At 37.1% G+C, this 23,268-nt stretch overlaps 1 protein-coding gene and 1 non-coding gene across 2 annotated transcripts in view; both read left to right on the top strand.

Moving 5' to 3' along the window:
* The window catches only part of NMI (N-myc and STAT interactor), a 36,642-nt gene extending 15,695 nt beyond the window's left edge, over nucleotides 1–20,947 (top strand). The window contains exons 3-8 of the mRNA XM_049773015.1: nucleotides 54–149; nucleotides 4,002–4,164; nucleotides 8,422–8,528; nucleotides 8,782–8,968; nucleotides 18,682–18,788; nucleotides 20,707–20,947. Of these exons, the coding sequence (XP_049628972.1) occupies nucleotides 54–149; nucleotides 4,002–4,164; nucleotides 8,422–8,528; nucleotides 8,782–8,968; nucleotides 18,682–18,788; nucleotides 20,707–20,916 (870 nt within the window). The 3' untranslated portion in view covers nucleotides 20,917–20,947. The remainder of the gene's footprint in view (nucleotides 1–53; nucleotides 150–4,001; nucleotides 4,165–8,421; nucleotides 8,529–8,781; nucleotides 8,969–18,681; nucleotides 18,789–20,706) is intronic.
* A 1,263-nt stretch (nucleotides 20,948–22,210) lies between these two features.
* On the top strand, nucleotides 22,211–22,616 carry LOC126010277 (small Cajal body-specific RNA 2). The gene has a single exon (XR_007496372.1). It is a non-coding gene; the product is annotated as a small Cajal body-specific RNA 2 (non-coding RNA).
* Nucleotides 22,617–23,268: the final 652 nt, after the last annotated feature.

The raw sequence follows: 23,268 nt of genomic DNA, 5'->3' as shown, positions 1-23,268 counted from the left end.
TAAGAAAATGTGTAAGGATTGTTTAATGTTTTGGTACTCTGATATATTTTTAGGGATTAATTGATAAAATTGTGAAGGAAAATGATCAGTTCAAGGAGGAGATCCAAAAACTGGAAGCTGAGCTACAAGAGGCTGATAGAAGTTCCCAGGTACCGTCTATTTTATGTATCACATTTTTGACAATACCTATTTTTTTTTTCAGATTTAGTTTAATTTAATCATTTCAAGAGACTTGGGTTTGTAGAATTCACCTTTAAATGATTATGATAAGGGTCAGAAAGATAGTAAGTGAGAAGGGTACTTCTTTTGTATGTGGCTGATCAAGGTTTTTTTGTTTTTTGTTTTTTTGGGCTACACCCCGGTGTGCTCAGGGGTTATTTCAGGCTATCTGCTCAGAAATAGCTCCTGGCAGGGGGGGGGGGTGGGGGGGTGGGGGGGTGGGGAGCATATGGGACATCGGGATTCGATCCAACTACCTTAGGTCCTGGATAGGGTGCTTGCAAGGCAAACGCAGCTGTGCTATCTCTTTGGCCCCAAGGCCGATCAAGGTTTTAACCCCTCCACTAGTTATGTTCCTCCACATCCAGGACCACCAGGAGTGATCCCTGAGGGGAAACCCAGGAATAAGCTCGAGCATAACTGGGTATGGTCCAAAACACAAAATAAAATAAAGTGTTATGATTATCTTTGCCACATTGTTAGTAAGCCCCAAATTGAAAACCATTCAGATGTCTCCCCCATAGTAGAATAAATTAATAACTGAGTGTGTTCATAAATTGGAAAACTACACAGCCATGAGAATGAGTTTACTGCAACTATAAGCAAACACAAGGATGAAAATTACAAAAAATGTTTAGCCAAAATGACAAAAGTGGACAAATCATCTATTTCCATATTTAAATAAAGCAGGAAGTAGAATTTTAAATTTTAGTAATTAGTGTGCTGGTCAACCAGGGTTGGCCAAGTATGAACTGACAGGTATCCCAAAGAGATTTTAACTATTTTGAGTCACTGTGAATGGAACAGTTATTCATAAATAAATTTCAGGCATACAGTATTCCAAAACAAATCCCTTCACCAGTGTCCTCTACTTTCCACGAGGATCCTTAGTTTTCCTCTCACTCTTTAGCCTCCCCACCCTCACCCTCACCCTCACCTTCACCCTCACCCTCACCCTCACCCTCACCCTCACCCTAACACACACACACACACACACACACACACACACACACACACACACACACACACACACACTTACTTGTGTCTGTAGGAGCCTTTTTTTTTTTTAAAGCAGTGGTTAACAATTTGGTTATTGATTGGGTATTCTGCATATCACTTTACCATCCTTCAGTGCTATCTCCTCCTCCAGAGTAAGCCCTTCCCTATACCATTGCCTTAGTGTTTCCTTATTTGTCCTTTTGTTCCACCCACCCACCCTCCAGTGGCAAGTTTCCTACTGAAGACCAGTTCTCATGTCAATTGTTGCCATGTCAAGACAATTTTTTGAATACTGGTCATGTTCTTCTGATTATTGATCTGTCACGGGTCATTTGTGTTTATAAGTATAAAACTTGTAAAAATGTTTGTTAAATTTTATTTTATTGTAAAATTTTATTTTATTGTAAAATTTTATTTTATTGTAAAATTTTATTTTATTGTAAAATTTAAATCAGTAGAATTTCATCTTGCTGTATACTTGTAATAATGCAGCTAATATGATCCATATTAAACACCTTTGGATCAAATTATTAAATGTCTCACTAAGTTATTTTATTTCTTTCCTCACTAAGGAGCTATAACAATTTCAGTGAACACTAGAGAGATAGTTTCAGGGTATATGGCAATTTCCTTGGCTGATTCAACCCATGTAAGCACAAATGGTTCTCTGAGTACTGTCCGGAGTGATCCCTGATCACTGAGACAGGATTAAACCTTAAGCACCCTAGGTGTTGCCCAAATTTCTCCCCCCATATCAATGAGTTCTACAAATTCAAAATAAAATTGAGTTTGGTGCTGGAGTGATAGCATGGTGATAGGGCCTTTGCCTTGCACGCTTCCGACCAAGGATGGTCTCGGGTTCAATCCCTGGCATCCCATATGTTCCCCCGAGTCTGCCAGGAGAGATTTCTGAGCGCAGAGCCAGGAGTAACCCCTGAATGCCTCTGGTATGACTCCCCCCAAAATTGGGTATATATCTTAATTATCTAAGTTATCTATTAATTTTCTTTGTATTTGAAATAATATTCTTGAAATTGACATTCACTCTTTGTTTCTTCATAACAACTCACATTATTAAAAATACTGTGCTGAAGATGTAGCTCAATGATAAAGCACATACCTTATATGTATGTATGAGCTCTGCTTTTGATTGTTGCACCAAAGACCCAATTTTCTTTTTCTTTACACTGTTTAAATACTTAAAGCATTGTTCTTAAAATTTTCTTTTGAAACAGGGGTTAGGATTTTGACTATCACAAAATATAATTTAATATATTTTTGAAACTTAAGAGAAGACTCTTGAATGTTTCTTAAAAAAGATCCCGAGTTATTTAGACTTATACTTCAAAGGGTTTTTAACAATCAGTTAATCCAGCTGATCCAATTATAACTAGAATCCTTGGAGAATAGATAGCAATAATTTCTTCACCTGAACACTATACAGGACAGCACAGAGGTGAGCTGATGAAGGAAAACCTCTGAAATTTGGATATACTCACTGGGGGAGCTTTAGGAAAGCAGGAAAGCTGATCAGCATTGTTTTTGTATTTTATACTTAGGAATCATCCCTGATGGGACTCTGATGACCATTTGTGGTGCCAGGAATCAAACTCAGTGGGCTGCATGTATAGGGCCAGCACTCTACCTGCTTAGCATCTCTCCATTCTAGGCATCCTTTTTTTTTTTTTAATGAGAATACTCAAGAATTTGTCATTTGACTCCTTGTTAGGTGCCTACAAATAGCTCCTCCAATTTAAACTTTCCATTCATTCTAGAATGATGTAGCCAATAAAGCTTGGATAGTTAGGAATTTACAGAAATCCTCCATCAATTAGAAAAACCACAGTTGGCAATAACTTGAGACAGATTGTTTTCAAAAGATACAGGGGAGGCCAGAGTTATAGTTGAGTAGGTAGGGCACTTGCCTCACATGCAGGAGACTTAGGTTCAATCCCCCAATATCCCATGTGAATCCCCGATTTCTTCCAAGAATAATTTCTGAGTTCAGCGGAGTCAGGGTGATTCCTGAGCATTACTGGGTGTGGCCCCCAAAATAAAATAAAACAAAAATTGTGCTGATACTTTTATCCTTTCAGAATTTTTTTATAATCCTAAATTGTGATCTTGTTTTAAAAGTTGGGGAATAGGGGCTGGAAAGACAGCATGGAGGTAAGGCATTTGCCTTTCATGCAGAAGGTCATTGGTTCAAATCCTGGCATCCCATATGGTCCGCGTGCCTGCCAGAAGCAATTTCTGAGGGTGGAGCCCTGAGCACTGCTGGGTGTGACCCCCCCCCAAAAAAAAAGTTGGGGAATAGAGAAATTTATTATAATGAATTTTAAATCATATTAAGGAATCCTTCATTTTGGATAAAATTATATGGGGCTGCTATTTTAATAAACACAGACAACACCCAATTCTATGAAAGTAAACATATTGACTGTGATGCCCTTGTGTGATTGCCCTAATGATTTAAAGACTAATAGGAATGATGTAATCTCTAAAATCAAATGTCATGCTTTATTGTCCAGTATAAACATTGATAGAAAAGGCAAGACATTAGAATTAAATGAAGTAATAGTAAGGGAGTAACATTTGATTACATGACTGAGTGCTTACCTGCACAAAAACGGTACTAAGTAGATAATAAATAAAATCATACTCTAAATTCTGTGGGTCTTTAACATCATTGGAGAGTGAATAATTGGGTAATTAAATGACATTGGAAAAAAACTTAAGTTATTTCTTGTTTTGATTATATTGGACATTTCTGTTTAAATTAGATTAAAGAGGATATTCCTGACTTTAAACTAAAATTCACATCTGTAGAGAATCCTGAAGATACTGGAAGGTTTTTAAATGTCTCCTGCGCATTTCAAGTGAATTCTCAAATCTCTTATGAGCTACAAAAAGGACAAGCTCTTATCACCTTTGAAAAAGAAGAAGGTATGGCTAATGTTGACAGTGTGTCTCTCTTAACTCTGGAGAGCACTTGGATTTTCAGAGTTTTATAGCTATTGGACTATTGCTTTCCATTTTATTTTCATATCTATCATTGTATCTCCTCTCTGTGACAACCTGAGAGCCATGGTTAGCCTCATTTAAAAAGGGAGAAATGTTAATTGGTTGCATAGTATTACTCGTGCAGGACATAGATCTCAAGCCCACTTATCTTTCTACACCACAGGCGGCCTCCAAATGATTGTATTAGTAATAATCTGTAAAGGAATTCAAGATTTACACAGTTCTCAAAGTTCTAACATATTATCTCATTTTAGACTCACATGATTCTAGAAAACAAGCACAAGAGTTGCTGTTTGTACTTTATGGCCAAAAAAAAAAAAAAAAAAAGAGATGCCTGGATATTTAAGTGATTTGTCTAAGAGCATGTGACCAGTAAGTGGAAAGGGCCCATTGCTGCAGGCTGCTTCTGTCCTGCAGCACCAGAGGATTTCAAATGAATCCGTTTCAGGGAAGTGGGATTGCACGGATCGGTGAAGGGTAAAATATGAAGAAATGATCAGAACACTGTTCTCCATACACGTATCGTGTGTGCTCTCATAATGCTTCATATTTTACCCTATGCCGGTAGCCCATACCTAGAAGTGTTATTTGCAAAGGAATCTATTATTTTAGATCTTTATGGATTACCTGACTCTAGGAATTACACTGAGCAGTCCATAAGAATTGTTGATCCAAAAAAAAAAAAAAAAAAGAATTGTCGATAAAATACTTTATTTTTCCCCTTTGGCTTTTATTGACCACACCAGTCAATGCTCAGGATTTACTCTTGGTTCTGCACTCAGAAATCACTTCTGACTCTGCTTAGGGGACCATGTAGGATGTCAGGCTGTGTGTAAGGCAAGTATTCTACCTGATGTGCTATCACTCCTACTCAGAATTGTTGATAAAATACTTAACATAGTGTCTGGCACATATTAAACACTAAAATAATTGCTTTTATTGTATTTGTTAGCAGTGACATATTTTCAGATTAAAAATAACTAAAATAAAACCAAAATAAAACCAAAACTGACTTGACCTTGTAAACTACATAGTTTACAAGTTGCAGCTCTGTGATTCAAATACTGAATGCCATTATTTTTCTGCAACATTTCTCTGTGTCAGGCCAACTAATCTTTGCTCTCATATTGTCAAGTTTTGGAGTGTAACCAGCTATTCTTCACTTGCCCTACCAGTTCTCTGTTACTGGGAATTGTTGATAACTCATATTTTCTGATAGCTGCTCTCACAATATTCTGAATATCATGTTAAAAAAGAAAGGCATTGAATCAGGTGATTGTTTGATATACTGTTCATCACCCCAAAGGTCCACCCAACATCTGGAGTTGTTGAGGATATCAAAAGCCATGTTGAGTTGGGAGATAGTGAAAGGGCTGGAGCAGGAATGCTTCCTTAGCTCTGTGCTGAGTGATAACACTGGTGGGTGTGTTCTCCACCACTACCCCAAGCAAAACCAAACAGGAAGCGGTAATTGGAATGTAACAGGAAGGTGAAGAGGGAATTTGAAAGTCAGGGTTCCTATATCAGAGTTACCTGGGAATAATTTTCTTTTGAAATAGCTCTGTCAATGTCATGTCCATAGCCATGGACATATCCATTGCCATTGACATAGCCATGTCAATGTCATGTCATTGTCATTGGCCTAGCTCTGGGGGCTTGCTCTCTTGGAATAATTTTGGGTTTGACAAATTTCAAGAGAAGTTGGCTTTTGTTAGAGTCACACAAATTTTGAATCACGAAGTGGTCATTCAGCTGCATCAAAGATCCAGATGTCAGGGAGTGAGAGGGAAGGCAAACCATCTGAGTATTAATTCACTGAGCTTTTCTGTTATTGTTGCCTGTTGTCATAAACAACACAAAGGAAGTCATAATTCAAGTTTTAAGTCATAAAGTGATAGAATTAATCTGAATTCCCACATGACAACGCCCTGTCTTTTCACCCCCTTTCTCTCTTCCTCCAGCTGTGGTGTGTTCTCTGGTTGCCATGGGAGGCTTATAAAATCAGAAGAGGCATCACCCATCTTCATAATAAGTTTTAAGCAGTTACAAATAGTAATAATAGAAGTGATTAAAACTCTCCTGGCACTCACTTAGAAATAAACACTCATCCATATGCATTAATTTTTTTTATGTTAGACACCTTGGTTTAAGTAACTTTTATCTGTAGGGTTTCATACACAAAATATTTAGCACCACATCTTTCACTAGAGTGTATGTTGTTCCAGTCTTTCCCCTGTCTCAGAATCCTGCCCTGTGGTAAGTTTCTACTAAAGATTAATTCTTAATTTCTGTTGCCTTTGAATATTTGTTATCCCCCTACTATGATTTTTTGTATCCCACATATAAGAGATAATTCTGTGTTTATCCCTCTCCTTCTGACAAAACTCAGCTTAATACTTTCAAGATTCATCCATGTGGAGGAAAATTGCAGGATTTCATTTTTTCTTATAGTTGAGTAGTTTTTCATTATGTTTATATATCAAGGTTTCTTATCTAATCATCAATTCTTGGACATTGGATTGTTTCCAGATTTTAGCTATTGTAAATAGTACTGCAATGAATATAGAAGTACGGATGTCTTCTCAACAGAATATTTGGGCCCTTGGGGATAATACCAAAAAGAGGAATTGTTGGGTTATAGAAAAGCTTGAGTCTTAGCATTTTGGGACATATCCATGCTATTTTCCAAAAGGCCAGATCAGTCAACATTCGCGTCAGCAGTGAATGAGGTTTCCTATTTCCCCATATCCACACAAACATTAATTTATTTTTCCTTTGTGATAAGAGTCAGTTTTAGTGGTGTCAGGTTATATCTCATTGTTTTGATATGCATTTCCCTAATGATGAGTGATGCAGACAATATTTTTATTTTTATATTTATATATTTACAAATATATAAATGTATAATATATTTACTATATATAACATATTATATATACAATAGATAATATATACCATATATAAATAATAAATATATTCATATATTTACTAGCCATTCGTATTTTTTCTTTGAGGAAGTTTCTGTTTTTCTCTTGCCCCCATTTTTGGATAGGTTTCTTAGTTTCTTACTTGTTAAGAAAAAAATAACCAGTGCTTTATATATTTTTAATATTAGCCCTTTATCAGATAAACCTAGATATATGCATTTTAAATTGACATATAGTTGCTGTTTGGAGTTAAAATGTTACTTTATTATTTGTAGGATAATGCATGGAGAAATTAGATGTGATAGCTCTGTGATTTGGTAGAACAAGGCTGTCAACTACTAATGGTCTCAAGAGCATTAGAACAAAAGTATAATTTCTCATTAAGTATGGTTCTGCAACTCCCTCCCTATTCATAATCATGTCTGTGTGGTTTTTAATATCTAATTTTGGGGAATCCAAAGACAAAAGTGAATATTTTTTCCTCTGGTGCTTATTACATATTAAAGAGAAGTGATGACTGGGCCCCAAGAGATATCTCAATGGGCTGAACAAATTAAAAGTAGGAGGCCCAGTTTCAATCCTTGGCAGTGCATAGTCCCCAAGCAACCCTGACATTGACCCTCAGATGCTAAGTACTGAGCTGAAAGTAATCCCTGAATACACCCCTGGGTGTTTCCCCAGAAAATAAACAAAAAAGCATAGTAATGGTGTAAATAATAGTAATTGTCAGAATGACACTAATTTTCAAAAGTTTTCTTAGCTTACTTAATGTGGAAGAAATTTCTGGCTGTGCTATGGTACAAGGGGAATTATGTGGTAACTTATTAAGAAGTGGAAAGAGAATATGTAGTTATTCTAAAACAATTATAAATTTCCAAAGTATTATTAGATTATCTCTTAAAACATAAAACTAAAATTTTCTGTGAATTTCTACATTTTAAGTTTTGCAACATGTTTTGACATTATTACATCCTACATTACAGCAAAGCCATTAGTTTTTAAAGATCCCAAGAAAAATATTTAAAATTAAGTCCTCAAAAATTAGAATATATTAGGGTCTGGGGGTTTAGCTCAATTGTATGTAAATATTTAATGTACATTTATATATATATATTCTATAAATTGATATATTTTTATCTAAGACAGAGATAAAAGATAGTGGGAAAGTTATGAATATTCAGAACAATTTGTTCATAAACTTAAAGTATAAGAACTAAATATTTAGAAATTAATATTTCAACTTTTTTTTCAGTTGCCCAGAATGTGATTAGAATAGGGAAACATCAAGTGACTATCGATGATGTAACTGTGGAAGTGACGGCCAACTCTGTTCCATTAAACTCAGGAGTCAGATTCCAGGTAATATGGTGGTGAAAGTTTTTAAGAATTCTGTTAATGGGCCAGAAATTTAATACAACATGCAGGGCACTTGCTTTGTACTAAACAGAACCAAGTTTGATCCTCAGTACCCCATATAAGCACATATAAGCACAGCCAGGAGTAATCACTGTGCATCTCTGGGTGTGGCCCCCAAACAAAAACAAAAGAATAGAATTTTGTATAACAAAGCCTTTTCTTTCTTTATATTTCTAAATGTGAACAAAATTTTCAGTTTCATGTGGAAGTTTCTAAGATGAAGATCAATATCACTGGAATTCCTGATGTACTGCCTGAAAATCTCATGAGAGACAAGCTAGAACTAACCTTTTATAAGTCCCAAAATGGCGGTGGAGAGGTGAAACATGTGGAATATGATAAGGAGTCTGGAAGTGCTGTCATCACATTTGTGGAAAGTGGAGGTACTATGACATTTAGAAAGTTAAAGAAATGCTTTATCATTTAAATTATGTTTCTGCATTTCTGAAAGTATTCTTTTCTACATTTTTTTTAAATGGGGGGGAAGGAATATTTGGTATCACACTCACTGGTGCTCAGTCAAGCCTTACTCCTGGATCTGAGGTATCACTCCTGGCAATTCTGGGGAACCATATAGGGTCAATTGCAAGATAAGACCTTTGACCTTTAAATAATTTCTCCTGCCTTGTTTTATTCATGAATTATTACCATTCTAATTTGAGTAATCTTATAAATTGGTCTTCAGAAAATAATTTCTATGAATGCTAGTGAGAATGACAAAAATATCTTAGATTGTTTTTGTCATGTACAAACATGGTGTGCTCTACATCTATCTTCTCTGATCCATAGAACATTACCTTTGGCGATAGGTGCTGTACTTGCTTTCCTGATTAGGAAACTGAGGTAGAGGAAGGAGAAATAACATATCCAAATTCACACAATTGGTCAGTGACAAAGCATTTTAAAATGTGTTTGTGCTTGTATATACATAATCAAACCATCTCTTCCATTTCATCTGTATGACTAATAAGAGTCTTGTAGGAAGCAAGATCTTGATTCTGGGGAAAACAATCAAGACAACTAAACACTACAATGAGGTGTTGTTCTCTTTTTGTTAGAAATGGACTTTTACCAAATCATATTACAGAGGTATAGATTCTTATAATTTATAGATAGCATATTTTATAGCCACTTTTATTCATATGTTTTTAGGCATTTCCTGGATTTGAATTTGTAATAGAAACCCAACTCAAACATATTATTAAAATCATCAACTGAGGGTCAGAGAAATAGTACAGTGTGTAAAGTACTTGCCTTGCATATGTTTATCCCCATCATGCATATTGTCCCCAGAGCACAAGAGTGATCCCTTGAATCACTTTGAATGTAGCCCCAAATAAATAAACAAACAAAACACAAAATGTATTCCTTTTTAAGGTTATATTATATATATTATATATTGTATATATATTCCATATTTTGTTTATCTAATAATTTGTTGACGGGCATTGCTTTATTTCCATTTTTCACTCTGTCAAATGCTCTCACTGAGGTGTGGTAAGTCTTTCAGTTTCTACTTTTAATTCTTTTGTAGTTATAACTAGAAATAGAATTTCTGGATGATATAATACTATAGTTAATGAAGAACTGACTTGTTGCTTTCCACAGTGGCTGCATCATTTTATATGCTTCCTATCAATGTACCAGGGTTCTAAGTCCTGCATATTCTCACCAGCAAGAGCTTTTACTCTTTTTTTTTTTTTAAATAATTAATTTGGGGCAGGAGAGATAGCATGGAGGTAAGGCATTTGCCTTTCATGCAGAAGGATGGTGGATCGAATCCCGGCATCCCATATGGTCCCCTGTACCTGCCAGGGGCAATTTCTGAGCCTAGAGCCAGGAGTAACCCCTGCGTGTTGCAGGTTGTGGCCCAAAAACCCAAAATAATTAATTAATTAACTTTAATTAATTTTTGCCACACTTGGAGGCTCTCAGGGGTTACTTCTGGCTCTGCACTCAGAAATCACAACTGGTTCTGGGGACCATATGGGTTGACGAAATCAAACCCAGTTCCATCCTGGGTCAGCTGAGTATAAGGCAAAACCGCCTTACCTCTGTGCTATCATTCAGGCCCCAGCTTTTACTCTTAACTATTGTATAATGCCATTTCAAGGTGGGCTCTTGAAAGGGTGGGTAATTGAGAAGGTGGGAAAAAAACTGATTGGATTTACAAAATTTTAAAGGACTATTTCTGCTACCAATTTTGCAATATTGGCATTAACTTTCTCTTCTGGTGGAGAAACTTTCTGTTAATTATAGACTATATCAGGTCTTAAAAATTAATTATTTAGGGGCCTGGAGAGATAGCACGGTGGTGTTAGCCTTGCAAGCAGCCGATCCAGGACCAAAGGTGGTTGGTTCAAATCCGGGTGTCCCATATGGTCCCCTGTGCCTGCCAGGAGCTATTTCTGAGCAGACAGCCAGGAGTAACCCTTGAGCACCGCCAGATGTGACCCAAAAACCAAAAAAAAAATTAATTATTCAGCAAATGTATGCATAAAGAAATCTTGGTGTCTGTGCACAATGGAATTCTATTCAACTATAAAAGAAGTAAAAATCTTGCCTTTTGCTATACTAGAGTGAAACTAGAGGGTGGTATAAGCAAAATAAACCAGAATGAAAAGGATAATATCAAATGATCACACACATGTGTGGAATATAAAGGAAAAAAGAACATACAATGGTAAATGAAAAAAATTATTATTTTTTTTAGTCTGAGAGTCTTCTTCCTAGTATGGAGTGCTTACTGCTTGCCATAACTGCCATTCTTTTTTTTTTGTTTTTGTTTTTTGTTTTTGTTTTTGGGTCACACCCAGCAGTGCTCAGGGGTTCCTCCTGGCTCTGTGCTCAGAAATCACTCCTGGGAAGCTCGGGGGACCATATGGGATGCCAGGATTCAAACCACCGTCCCTTTGCATGCAAGGCAAACGCCTTACATCTATGCTATCTCTTAAGTGCCCCTTAAGTGCCATTCTTAAATTTTTTTAATAATCTCTTTATTTGAACACCATGATTATAAACATAATTGTAGTTGGATTTCAGTCATAACAAGAACACCCCCATCCATTGTGCAATCTTCTCATCACCAATGCCCCCATCTCTTCCCTCCACACCCCCACCTGTATTTGAGACAGGCTTTCTACATCCCTCACTCACTGACACTGTTATGATAGTTCTCAGTGTAGTTATTTCTCTAACTGCACTCACCACTCTTTGTGGTGAGCTTCATATCTTGAGCCAGTCCTTCTGGCCCTCATCTCTGGGAATTATTTCAATGCCTTTAATTTTTTTAAAAACCCATAGTTGAGTGAGACTATTCTGTGTTTCTCTCTCTCCCTCTAACTAATTTCACTCAGCATAATAGATTCCATGTACATCCATGTATAGGAAAATGTCATGACTTCATCTCTCCTGATGTCTGCATAATATTCCATTGTGTATATGTACCACAGTTTCTTTAGCCATTCATCTGCTGAAGGGTATCTTGGTTGTTTGCAGAGTCTGGCTATTGTAAAAAGTGCTGCGATGAATATAGGTGTGAGGAAGGGGGTTTTGTATTGTATTTTTGTGTTCCTAGATTATATCTCTAGGAGTGGTATAGCTGGATCATATGAAAGCTCAATATTCAGTTTTTGGAAGAATCTCCATATTGTTTTTCTGCAAGGGCTGGACTAGATGGCATTCCCACTAGCATTGAATGAGAGTTCCTTTCTCCCCACATCCCTGCCAGCACTGATTGTTCTTGTTCTTTGTGATGTGTGCCAGTCTCTGTGATGTGATATGGTACCTCATAGTTGTTTTGATTTGCATCTCCCTGATGATTAGTGATGTGGAACATTTTTTCATGTGTCTTTTGGCTATTTGTATTTTCTCTTTGAGAAAGTATTTGTTCACTTCTTCCCATTTTTTGATGGGGTTATATGTTTTGTTGTTGTTAAGTTCTATCAGTACCTTGTATATCTTAGTTATTAGCCTTTTATCTGATGGGAATTGGGTGAATAGCTTCTCCCATTCTGTAGGTGGCTTTTGTATCCTAGGCATTATTTCCTTTGAGGTGCAGAAGCTTCTCAGCTTAATATAATCACATTTGTGTATCTCTGCTTCAACTTGCTTGGAGAGTGCTGTTTCCTCCTTAAAGATGCCTTTAGTTTCAATGTCCTGGAGTGTTTTACCTTCATGTTATTCTATATACCTTATGGTTTCAGATCTGATATCAAGGTCTTTAATACATTTGCATTTGACCTTGGTGCATGGTGTTAGCTGAAGGTCTGAGTTTGTTTGTTTTTTTGCAAGTGGCTGACCAATTGTCCCAACACCACTTGTTGAAGAGGTTTTCCTTGCTCCATTTTGCATTTCTTGACTCATTTTCAACGATTAGTTGATTGTATATCTGGGGAGCATTCTCTGAATACCCCAGTCTATTCCACTGATCTAAGGGTCTGACTTTATTCCAATACCTTGCTGTTTAAATGAATATTGCTTTGTAATACAATTTGTTTTTTTTTGTGTTTTTTTTTTGTTTGTTTGTTTTTTGGGTCACACCTGGCAGCACTCAGGGGTTACTCCTGGCTTTACACTCAGAAATCACTCCTAGCAGACTCAGGGAACCATATGGGATGATAGGATTCCAACCATCGTTCTTCTGCATGCAAGGCAAACGCACTACCTCCATGCCATCTCTCCAGCTCCTGTAATACAATTTAAAATTGGGAAAAGTGATGCCTCCCATATTCCTTTTCCCAAGCGTTGCTCTGTTGCAAGTCAGCTCCTGATGGAGGGATGGAGGATGAAGTCTTTCCCCTCCAGCTCGGAGCACGTGTCTGCCACCCTCTCCAGCCGGCGGTTCTGAGGTGAAACGTCGGGTAAACAGCTCGCAGACTGTCAGGCTTGTGGAAATATTAGCTTTATTCAGTGGACAAGACTGAAGTCCAAGGTCTCAGCCTCAGTTCCAGCCAACCACCCCTTGCCTTCCACAGACCCTTGTTTTTATCCCCCAGAATCAGGTACCACCCAATGGTGGGATCAGATACCACCCAAAGGTGGAAGCAGAATCAGGTACCACCCTAGGGTGGGGCAGAATGCCAGGTCACACCCTAGGGTAGGGCACAATCACCGGATCAGGGTAGGGTCAGTAACATAAACATCCCCAAAATATTTACATACACACATGCTCTAGCTATTCTTAGGTATTTATTGTTACAGATGAATTTCAGAAGTGTTTGATCCACTTCTTTGAAGAATGTTATGGGTATCCTTAGAGAGATTGCATTAAATCTGTACAGTGCCTTGGGAAGTATTGCCATTTTAATGATGTTAATCCTCCCAATCCATGAGCAGGGTATATGCCTCCATTTCTACGTTTCCTCTTTTATTTCTTGAAGATGGATTTTGTAGTTTTCTTTGTATAAGTCCTTCACATCTTTAGTTAAGTTGACTCTAAGATAATTGAATTTGTGTGGCACTAATGTAAATGGTATTGGTTTTTTTTGATATCCATTTCTTCTCTATCATTATTGGCACATCAAAAAGCCATTGATTTTTGCTTGCTAATTTTGTATCCTGCCACTTTGCTATATGAATCTATTGTTTCTAGAAGTTTTTTGGTAGAGTCTTTAGGGTTTTCTAAATATAGTATCATATAATCTGCAAACAGTGAGAGCTTGACTTCTTCCTATCTGGGTGCCCTTTATATCTTTTTCTTGCATAATTGCTATGGCAAGAACTTCCAGCACTATGTTGAATAGGAGTGGTGAGAGAGGGCAGGCTTGTCTTGTACTGGATTTTAGAGGAAAGGCTTTTAGTTTATCTGTATTGAGAATAATATTTGCCATTGGCTTGTGGTAGATTGCTTCTACTCTATTGAGGAAAGTTCCTTCTATTTCCATCTTGATGAGAGTTTTATAAAAAATGTGTATTGGACCTTATCAAATGCTCTCTATCTATTGATATAATCATATGGTCTTCATTTTTCTTTTTGTTGATATGGTGTATTATGTTGACTGATTTATGTATGTTAAACCATCCTTGCATTCCTGGGATGAAACCTACTTGGTTGTGGTGAATGACCTTCTTGAAGATGCATTGGATCCTATTTGCCATAATTTTGTTGAGGATTTTTGCATCCGTGTTCATCAAGGATGTTGGTCTGTAGTTTTCTTTTCTTTTCTTTTTTCTTTTTTCTTTTTTTTTTTTGCAGTGTCTCTGTCTGGTTTTGGTATCAAGGTGATGCTAGCTTCATAAAAATTGTTTGGGAGTGTTTCTGATTCTTCAATTTCATGAAAGAGCCTGATGATAGATTGGTAGAAGTTCCACTTGAAAGGTTTGAAAGAATTTGTTAGTGAATTCATCTGGATCTGAGCTTATGTTTTTGGGAAGATTCTTGATGACCATTTTAATTTCCTCAGTAGTAAGGGGTCTGTTTAGATATGCTAGATCATTCTGGTTTAACCGTGGAAGATTATGAGTCCAAGAATTTATCCATTTCCTTCAGATTTTCATGTTTTGTGGCATAGAGTTACTCAAAATAGTTTCTGAGTACTCTTTGAATCTCTGCAGTATCTGTGGTGATCCCCCCTTTTCATTCCTAACCCATTTTATTAGACTTCTCTCTCTCTCTCTCTCTCTCTCTCTCTCTCTTTCTCTCTCTCTCCATTTCTTTGTGAGTTTTGCTAGTGGTTTATTGATCTTGTTTATTTTTTCAAAGAACCAACTTTTGCTTTTGTTGATCTTTCAATTTTTTTTTTTTTTGATTTTTGGGCCACACCCGGTACTGCTCAGGGGTTACTCCTGGCTATGTGCTCAGAAGTCGCTCCTGGCTTGGGGGACCATATAGGACACCGGGAGATCGAACTGCAGTCCGTCCAAGGCTAGCGCAGGCAAGGCAGGCACCTTACCTCTAGCGCCACTGCCCGGCCCCTCAAATTGTTTTTTGGTTTTTCCATTTAATTGACTTCTGATCTAAGCTTCGTTATTTCCTTCTATCTACATATTTTTGGTTCCTTTTGTTGGACATTTTCTAGTTCTAAAAGCTGTGTAATTAAGCTTTTTATATAGGCCCCTTCTTTCTTTCTGATGTGTGCCTGCAAGGCTATAAATTTTCCTTTTATTACTGCTTTTGTTGTGTCTCATAAATTCTGACAATTTGTGTCTTCATTGTCATTTGTTTTCAGGAATGTTTTGATTTTTTTTTATTTCATTTGTGACTCACTAGTTGTTCAGTAGTGAACTGTTTTGTTTCCAGGTGTTAAAGTTTTTCTTCTGTGTTTCTTTGTAGTTCACATCTAATTTCAGTTCCTTGTGGTCAGTGAAGGTAGTTTGTACAATTTATATTCTATTGACTTTATGGAGATATGTTTTATGGGCCAGCTGTGGTCTATTATGGAGAATGACCTATGTCATTGGAGAATGTGTATCCAGTTTTCAGGGGATGGACTGCCCTATATATATATAAGTTCACTTATATATATATATATATATATATATATATATATATATATATATATATATAAGTTCACTTTCTTTCATTCCTCTTTTCAGAGCTAATATATTCTTGTTAGATTTCAACCTGGTTGACCTATCAAGAGGTGTCAGGTTGAGATCTCCCACTATTATTGATATCTTTTTTTAGGTTTGTTAAGAGTTGTATTAAATATTTTGCAGGTCCATTATTGGGTGCATATATGTTTAGGAGTATGATTTCTTCTTGTTGTACATATTCTTTGATTAGTACAAAATGACCCTCTTTGTCCCTTATAACTTTTTTGAGTCTAAAGTTTGTTTTATCTGATACTAACATGGCCACTCCAGCTTTTTCAAAGGTGTTGTTTGCTTGGATGATTTTCCTCCAACCTTTGAGTTTGAGTCTATGCTTATTTTGATTGTTCAGAAGTGTTTCTTGTAGGCAGCAATGCATTGGATTCAGCTTTCTGATCCATTTTGCCACTCGGTGTCTTATAACAGGTGCATTTAGTCATTGATATTGAGAGAGATAATTATCATAGGATTTAGTATCATCTAACAAAATCTTTTTAAATTTTTTTTTTATTGAGGGGCCAGAGAGATAGCATGGAGGCAGGGCATTTACCTTGCTTGCTGAAGGAAGTGGTTCAAATCATATGGTTCACCAAGTCTGCCAGGAGTGATTTCTGAGTGTAGAGCCAAGAGTAAACCCTGGGCGCTGCCGGGTGTGACCCAGAAACCGAAACAATTTTTTTTTTTATTGAGACCATTGTGAATTACAAGTCTTTCACAGTTGTATTTCAGGTATATAATGATAGTGAATTTGGGCCATTGCTACTACCAGTGTTGACCTCCCTCCACAACTGTTCGCTGCATGCATCCCATACCTCCACCCTTATCCTCCTGGTTGACTAGTGTAACAGAATCACTTTGAGTTTAGCTTTTATAGTTTGGGTCTCTTGATTCTATCATCAATGATTTTGGCTTGGGTATTTAGTTCTGACCATTGTTTTTCTACTCAATGCATCTGAAACCTCTTGACCCCTGGGTCCCTTTTTTTCTTTTCTCAATTTATAGGAAGCTGTAGAAATATATTGCAGAACAGAATTATTTATGTTTTAAGGTTCTATAAATATGTAGGAGCCCCTATCTAGAAGATATGAATATAATTTTTAAAAGGGGGGGTAGATGTGTCAAGTTTTTTTTGTATAGGTGCAATAAATGTTGGAAAGAAAATTCCTTTGGCCTAAGAGATATAGGTTGTCTCTACTCATGAAGCATGCTGTCATAAGACCTATTACAGGCTCTGGGTATGTTAGTTGTCCAACCCCAAGGTCTTTCTTTAAGGTTCCAGGAAAAGTTCTGTTTAGCTGCAGTCAGTCTTCTGTAATTAGAGAGCTTGGTTTTTGCACAGCTCCTTAGACAAAACCGGAATGTCACAAAGTGTCTTCTGATTTCATCTCATCGTTAGGTGGCAAGGTATGGCAACCTGCCTTTAGATCAAATTGTTGTTGTTTTCTTGTCATCAGGACATCATATGAACCTACCCTGGGGCAAGTTGGTACCAGAGCAGCATTAAGACCTCCCTTGATTGGCATATGCAATTTCTAGGCACTTCATCAATGGTGGGGATAAACTTTGCTAAATAAAGCTTTCAGAGTTAGATTGTACATGAAATATTTTAGGATAAGCATAATTTCATGTCTGGAATACTAAGCCGTATGGTTGTGAGCACTATAAGAGGAGTTTACCCCATGTAGTATCGTCTACTGTGTCTTGTGCATTCAGGTTCCTTTCCTGAAAGGAAACTGACAGTATGAGCATTATTATAAAATAGAAATGTATCTTGAATTGAAAAAATAATTGCAAAAAAAATGGGGCCTGTAATAAAAGTCTTTGGTGTGCAGTTGCCTATTTCAGTGGTCTTTATGGACATAAGCATTAGATCATAATAGATGTAGTCAAAATTAAATGGATAAATTAAAGTATTTTTTTCAAGGAATTGTCATAATCAGCACTATGTTTGGAGTTTAATATGATAAAGCACTGACATGCAGAACTAGGGCAGCCAACTTATATCTCTAAGAACTACTGTGGACAAAGAAGTTGAAGAGTTATTTTGGACATAATAAAATTAAGACACTAAAACGTATTAATAGTGAGCACTGTATTGGGAGTCTCTGGCTTCCAAATGCATTATGCACCTGTTTCTCTGGATAAACGTATTAGAACATTATTATAGGTGTCTTTAGTGAGAAGTTGATTGGACACCTGTTCTATCTAACCAGCTCTTTCTGGAAAACATAATCTATGACTCTGACTACAGAACTGAGTTTACTAAAGGGATTGTGGGGTGAGATTAAGGTGGATATGGTTCCCTGGCTAGGAAAGGAAGGGAAGAATGGACCAGATATCATGTAATGGCAGTGATGGATGGTTTTGGGCACAGTGATGGTGGTGGATGTTGAAAACGTTAAATATCAACTGAATAAATATTAACACAATTGTAGAAGACAATACATAATTTAAAAAAACCACTTCTATTTACTATTTACTGAGATATTGTAAGAGCTTAAGAACAGTTTTAGCTTTTGTTTAAAAAGTTTATTTACTAATTTCTTTTAAAATTTATTTCTAGTTGCTGATAGGATTTTGAAAAAGAAAAATCATTTTCTTTATCTAAATCAGGATCGCCATCAAGTTACTGTCTCTCCATTTATAGAAACATCCTTGAAAAAATTTCAGGTAATGTCAATTGTTTTCTTTTTGTTGAGAAGCTTGTTTGATGACATTCATGAAAAATGAATAGTGTGAGTGTTATTTTTTAAACATTTTATGTGAGGGATATCAACATAGTTCATGTGTATGTACTCTGTGGAGAAAGTTTATCTTCTTAAAAATATTTTAATGATGAGGCCAGAGCTGTAATACAGTGGGTAAGACACTTGCTTTGCATGAGGGTGACTAGTAGTTCAATCTCCAGCACTCCATTTGGTCCCCCAATTCCTCTAGGAGTGATTCCAAGTGCAGAGCCAGGTGTAACCCCTGAGCATCCGCAGGTGTGGCCCAAAAAACAAAGAAATGAAAACTTGCAAAACTTTTATTTTTTTTCGCAAAAAATTTTTTAATGAAAAACTGTATTTTGATTGTATATTTATTTTAAATTGAAATTGAACAGTATTTTTGTTTGAGGCATAACTACATTTTTATTGTAGTCTATTATTGGTCATTAAAATTATTTTTCTGCACATCCTCACCATTTTCCTGCTTATTTTCTCTTAATTTATTATCCAATTTAATTCTACCAACCAGACAGGTAGGAGAAAAGATAGGGGGATTGGTGGTTGGAAGGTTGAACTGGTGAAGAGGGGGGTGTACTTTTTATGACTGAAACCCAAATCAAACATGATCCTACTTACCACTACCACCATTTCCCCCGTAGGGATTAAATAAATGGCGACAGTAATCTTTAGAACTCTTGCTCAACTCTTCATTTTCCAGATCTCATTCATGAGTAGTAGTATCCTTTCCTTTTCTACTTTGCTCTCTGACACCATTTGCTATGTCCTGAAATTGTCCTCCTTCCTTTTTTCTCTCTTCAACATAGTAGTTTTCTTTTCTTATTTTATTTTTTTTACTTTTATTTTATGGAAACAATTGTGATCTACAGAGTCCTCCATAGTTGAATTTCAGATATACAATGGGTCAGGGCCATTCCTACCACCAGTGTCGACCTCTCTCCACCAATGATTCCAGAATGAATTCTATATCACCACCCTTTGCCCCCTGACCTGCCATGTTAACAGGCCCCTTTTAAGTTTAGATTGTTAAAGTTTAGGTCTCTTGATTCTATTGTCGTTGACTTTGGCTTGGATATTTAGTTCTGCCCCCTTTTTTTTTCCACCAACGCACCTGAGATCTGTTGGATCCAGGTCCCCAACCTTTCTTTGTTCCTTTCTTCTTAGTTTTATAGAAAAATGCAGAAATATTTGGTAAAAACAAAGTAATCCGTGTCCCTAGGTTCTATGAAAACGGTGGGAATCCCTATTTAAAATAAGAAATAAAAAAATAAAAGAAAATATAAGAAAAAAGTGTGTGTGGTGCAGGATTTTTTTTGTTTGTTTGTTTTGTATTGTTTTTTGCATAGTAACAGCAAGAAAAATGAGGAAAATAGAAAAGATAAACCTTTGGCCTAAAAACAGGGTTCCCTACCCATGAAGCATCATGCAATAAGACCCACTAAAGCTCTGGGTGTACTAATCTAACCCCAAAATCTTTCCTTGTGGTCCCAATAAAAGTTCTTAATCATGGTTGTCACAGTCAGGTTTCTGCAGTTAGAGATTCTAGTTCTTGTACAGATCCAATGTTGAAGTCAGGGTGACATGGAGTGTCTTCAGGTTTTATCTTACCATTAGATAGCAATACAGGGAACCTTGCCTTGAAAGCAAGTTGTTGCTGTTACCAAGTTGTCAAGGTGTCATATGAACCCATGAAAAACTATTTTTCTGACCTGACAAGGCTTTGATCATAACTTTTGAAAAATTTTCCTGCAGCAACTTGACTTTCCTAAGATAAAGTTCAGCGTTTAAAGAAGAACATATAAATATTGACACTTAACAGTCTTATAAAAATTTCTATTGATCTTTTTTATTTTTCTTCTAAGGTGTTCTCGGGAATATCAAAGAGAACAGTGTTGCTGACTGGAATGGAAGTGATTCTGACCAGCGATGAGGAACTTGTGGAAGATTTCGTGGGCATTCATTTTCAACGGGAGAAGAATGGAGGAGGAGAAGTAGAAGTCGTCAAATGCTCTTTAGATCAGCCTTACCTAGCTTTCTTTGAAGAACAGAGGGAATCACATAAAAGCCTCTGAGCCCAATTACTTTCAATATTGAACCAAATGTTTTGTGTATGCATAAAGAAAAATAATTCTCTAGCATCCATTTATTCTAAGATACAAATATACTTGATGTTGAGTTCTTTGTTTCAAACTGTACTGGATGTTTTCAGTTTTATTAAAGTGCACTAAATCAAAAACATTTTCACTTATGTGGATTGGTGCTGATTAAAGCAATCTCAAGTGATCCATAAGACTCCTTGCTGCTCTGGATTGTCTTTCCTGGTTACAGACTAACCGATATGCAGATTTTACCTTAACATTTTTCAAAACACGATGTTACACCAGCCAGATTGGGACTACTACAGACTTGACAAAATTCCTCATTTTGTGGAGCATTTAACGTACTCCACTACTCAAAAATATTTCCCAAAGCTCCTTGTGTGCTTTTCTTTTAACTCTCTCTCACTCCTGTTTAAGTACAGAACTCAGGATCCGCCACTCAAAAGACCAGACAGGCAGTACTGTAAATACAAGGGAGTTTAGTTCAGCATGCTGGAGGCCAACATCTCCTAAGAAATGAGGACCCGAGAAAGGCTCTGTCAAATTTACAAGGGTACCTAAGCCAGACCCAGGGTTCTGCTGTTATCTGGCTATCTGTCCATTGCTGCAAACCCGGTGCCTGGCATTTACCCCTATGGTCTAGTTCCAGGAACTGGCTGTTCTCTGGGCCTAGGCAGCCTGTCATGGCAGCAATGAGGCTCACAGCAGTGCCCTAGGTTTATAGCTGTTAACTTCCTTAAGCAAGCAGAGTATAGAAGCCAAAGCATTTTTATCTCTAAGCAAAGGCACACCATATTCTAACATCAACATTTAGATTATAGTTAATTCTAAGTCTGAAGTTCTAACATCACCCAGAGGACCAAATGTTCCCTGATTTTTTTCTGGATATACTATCTCCAAAATAACTGGCAAAAAGCAGTTTTCTTCTTTTTAAAATTTATACCTTAATGGATTTATTCATTTAGCCCTTGGCTTGGAGCTCAGGTGCCTATTCAGAGAAGGTAAAATTCTCTTTGGTTAAACCAAATACTTAGACAGCTTTAATCTGAATACAGTACGTATAATCAAGATCCAATGACAGATTTAAATTCATATTAATTGACTATTGTGGTGGCAGAAGCTGAAAGCTTTTTAGAAAAGACTCAGCTGGATGGAGCACAAGTTAAGTTTGCCTTACACGCGGTTGCTGGTCTGGGTCTGTGGAAATCTACCATCACCTACCATACTTGCCTCTAAAATAGAGAAATGTCCCCCACTCAAAAAGTTTGCATTTTGGGGTTAGTGTGGCCTGGGGTGTGGTTAGTGATGAATGTGTGAGCATGAGTGTGAGTGAGTGTGCAAGGTAAGTGTGTGCGCCCACTCCTGCACCCGTTCCCCGCCTACACCTTGATCTTATTTGACCGGGTTGATCGGGTCGAACCCTCCACCCCTCAGCCCTGTCGGGTTCAACCTGAGATGAAAAAAACCCCCCTCCTGTGAAGCCCCCCTGCTTGGGCCCTGTGCAGTGAGGCCTACTGGAGGCAGTGGCACCATCACCTGAGGCCTAGTTCGGTCACAGCCCAGAGTCCGTTCTGAGGGGGTCCGGTGCTCGGATGTGATGAATTGATCAGATAGAGGAGGCCCGGAGTTTCGATCCCCAGGCCGCTGATTTATCAAAGGCAATTCTGATCTGAAAAAAAAAAAAAGTTTGCATTTTGTTTCTAAATAATTATTTTTAGATTTTAAATTAGGCTAGCACCCAAAGTTCTCAATTCTCATAGTTCTCTTTGGAATATGGATGGTACCTAAAATCTAAGAAATTTATAATCTTCATTTAATGATTTTAGAAAAAATTCTCATTGAATCAATGAGAATTTGGTAATAATAGTAGAATTATTACAAGCGAGGGGCAGGAGAGATGGCATGGAGGTAGGGCCTTGCATGCAGAAGGACGGTGGTTCGAATCCTGGCATCCCATATGGTTCCCAGAGCCTGCCAGGAGCGATTTTTGAGCATAGAGCCTGGAGTAACCCCTGAGCGCTGCCAGGTGTGATCCAAAAACCAAAATAAATAAATAAATAAATATTATTACAAGCTTACCAAAATATTAAGAATAAAAATATAGGGGACCGGAGAGATAACATGGAGGTAATGCGTTTGCCTTGCATGCAGAAGGACGGTTGTTAGATTCCCGGCATCCCATATGGTCCCCTGAGCTTGCCAGGAGCGATTTCTGAGTATAGAGCCAGAAGTAACCTCAGAGCACTGCTGGGTGTGACCCAAAAACCAAACCAAAACAAAGAATAAACATATAAAGAACATTTAATCTTTATTGGTATAGTCTTC

This window comes from Suncus etruscus, chromosome 5 (assembly GCF_024139225.1).
Source record: "Suncus etruscus isolate mSunEtr1 chromosome 5, mSunEtr1.pri.cur, whole genome shotgun sequence".
Lineage (NCBI taxonomy): Eukaryota > Metazoa > Chordata > Mammalia > Eulipotyphla > Soricidae > Suncus > Suncus etruscus.
Note: the sequence above shows the minus strand (reverse complement) of the source record. Positions and strands in the feature narration are given on the sequence as shown.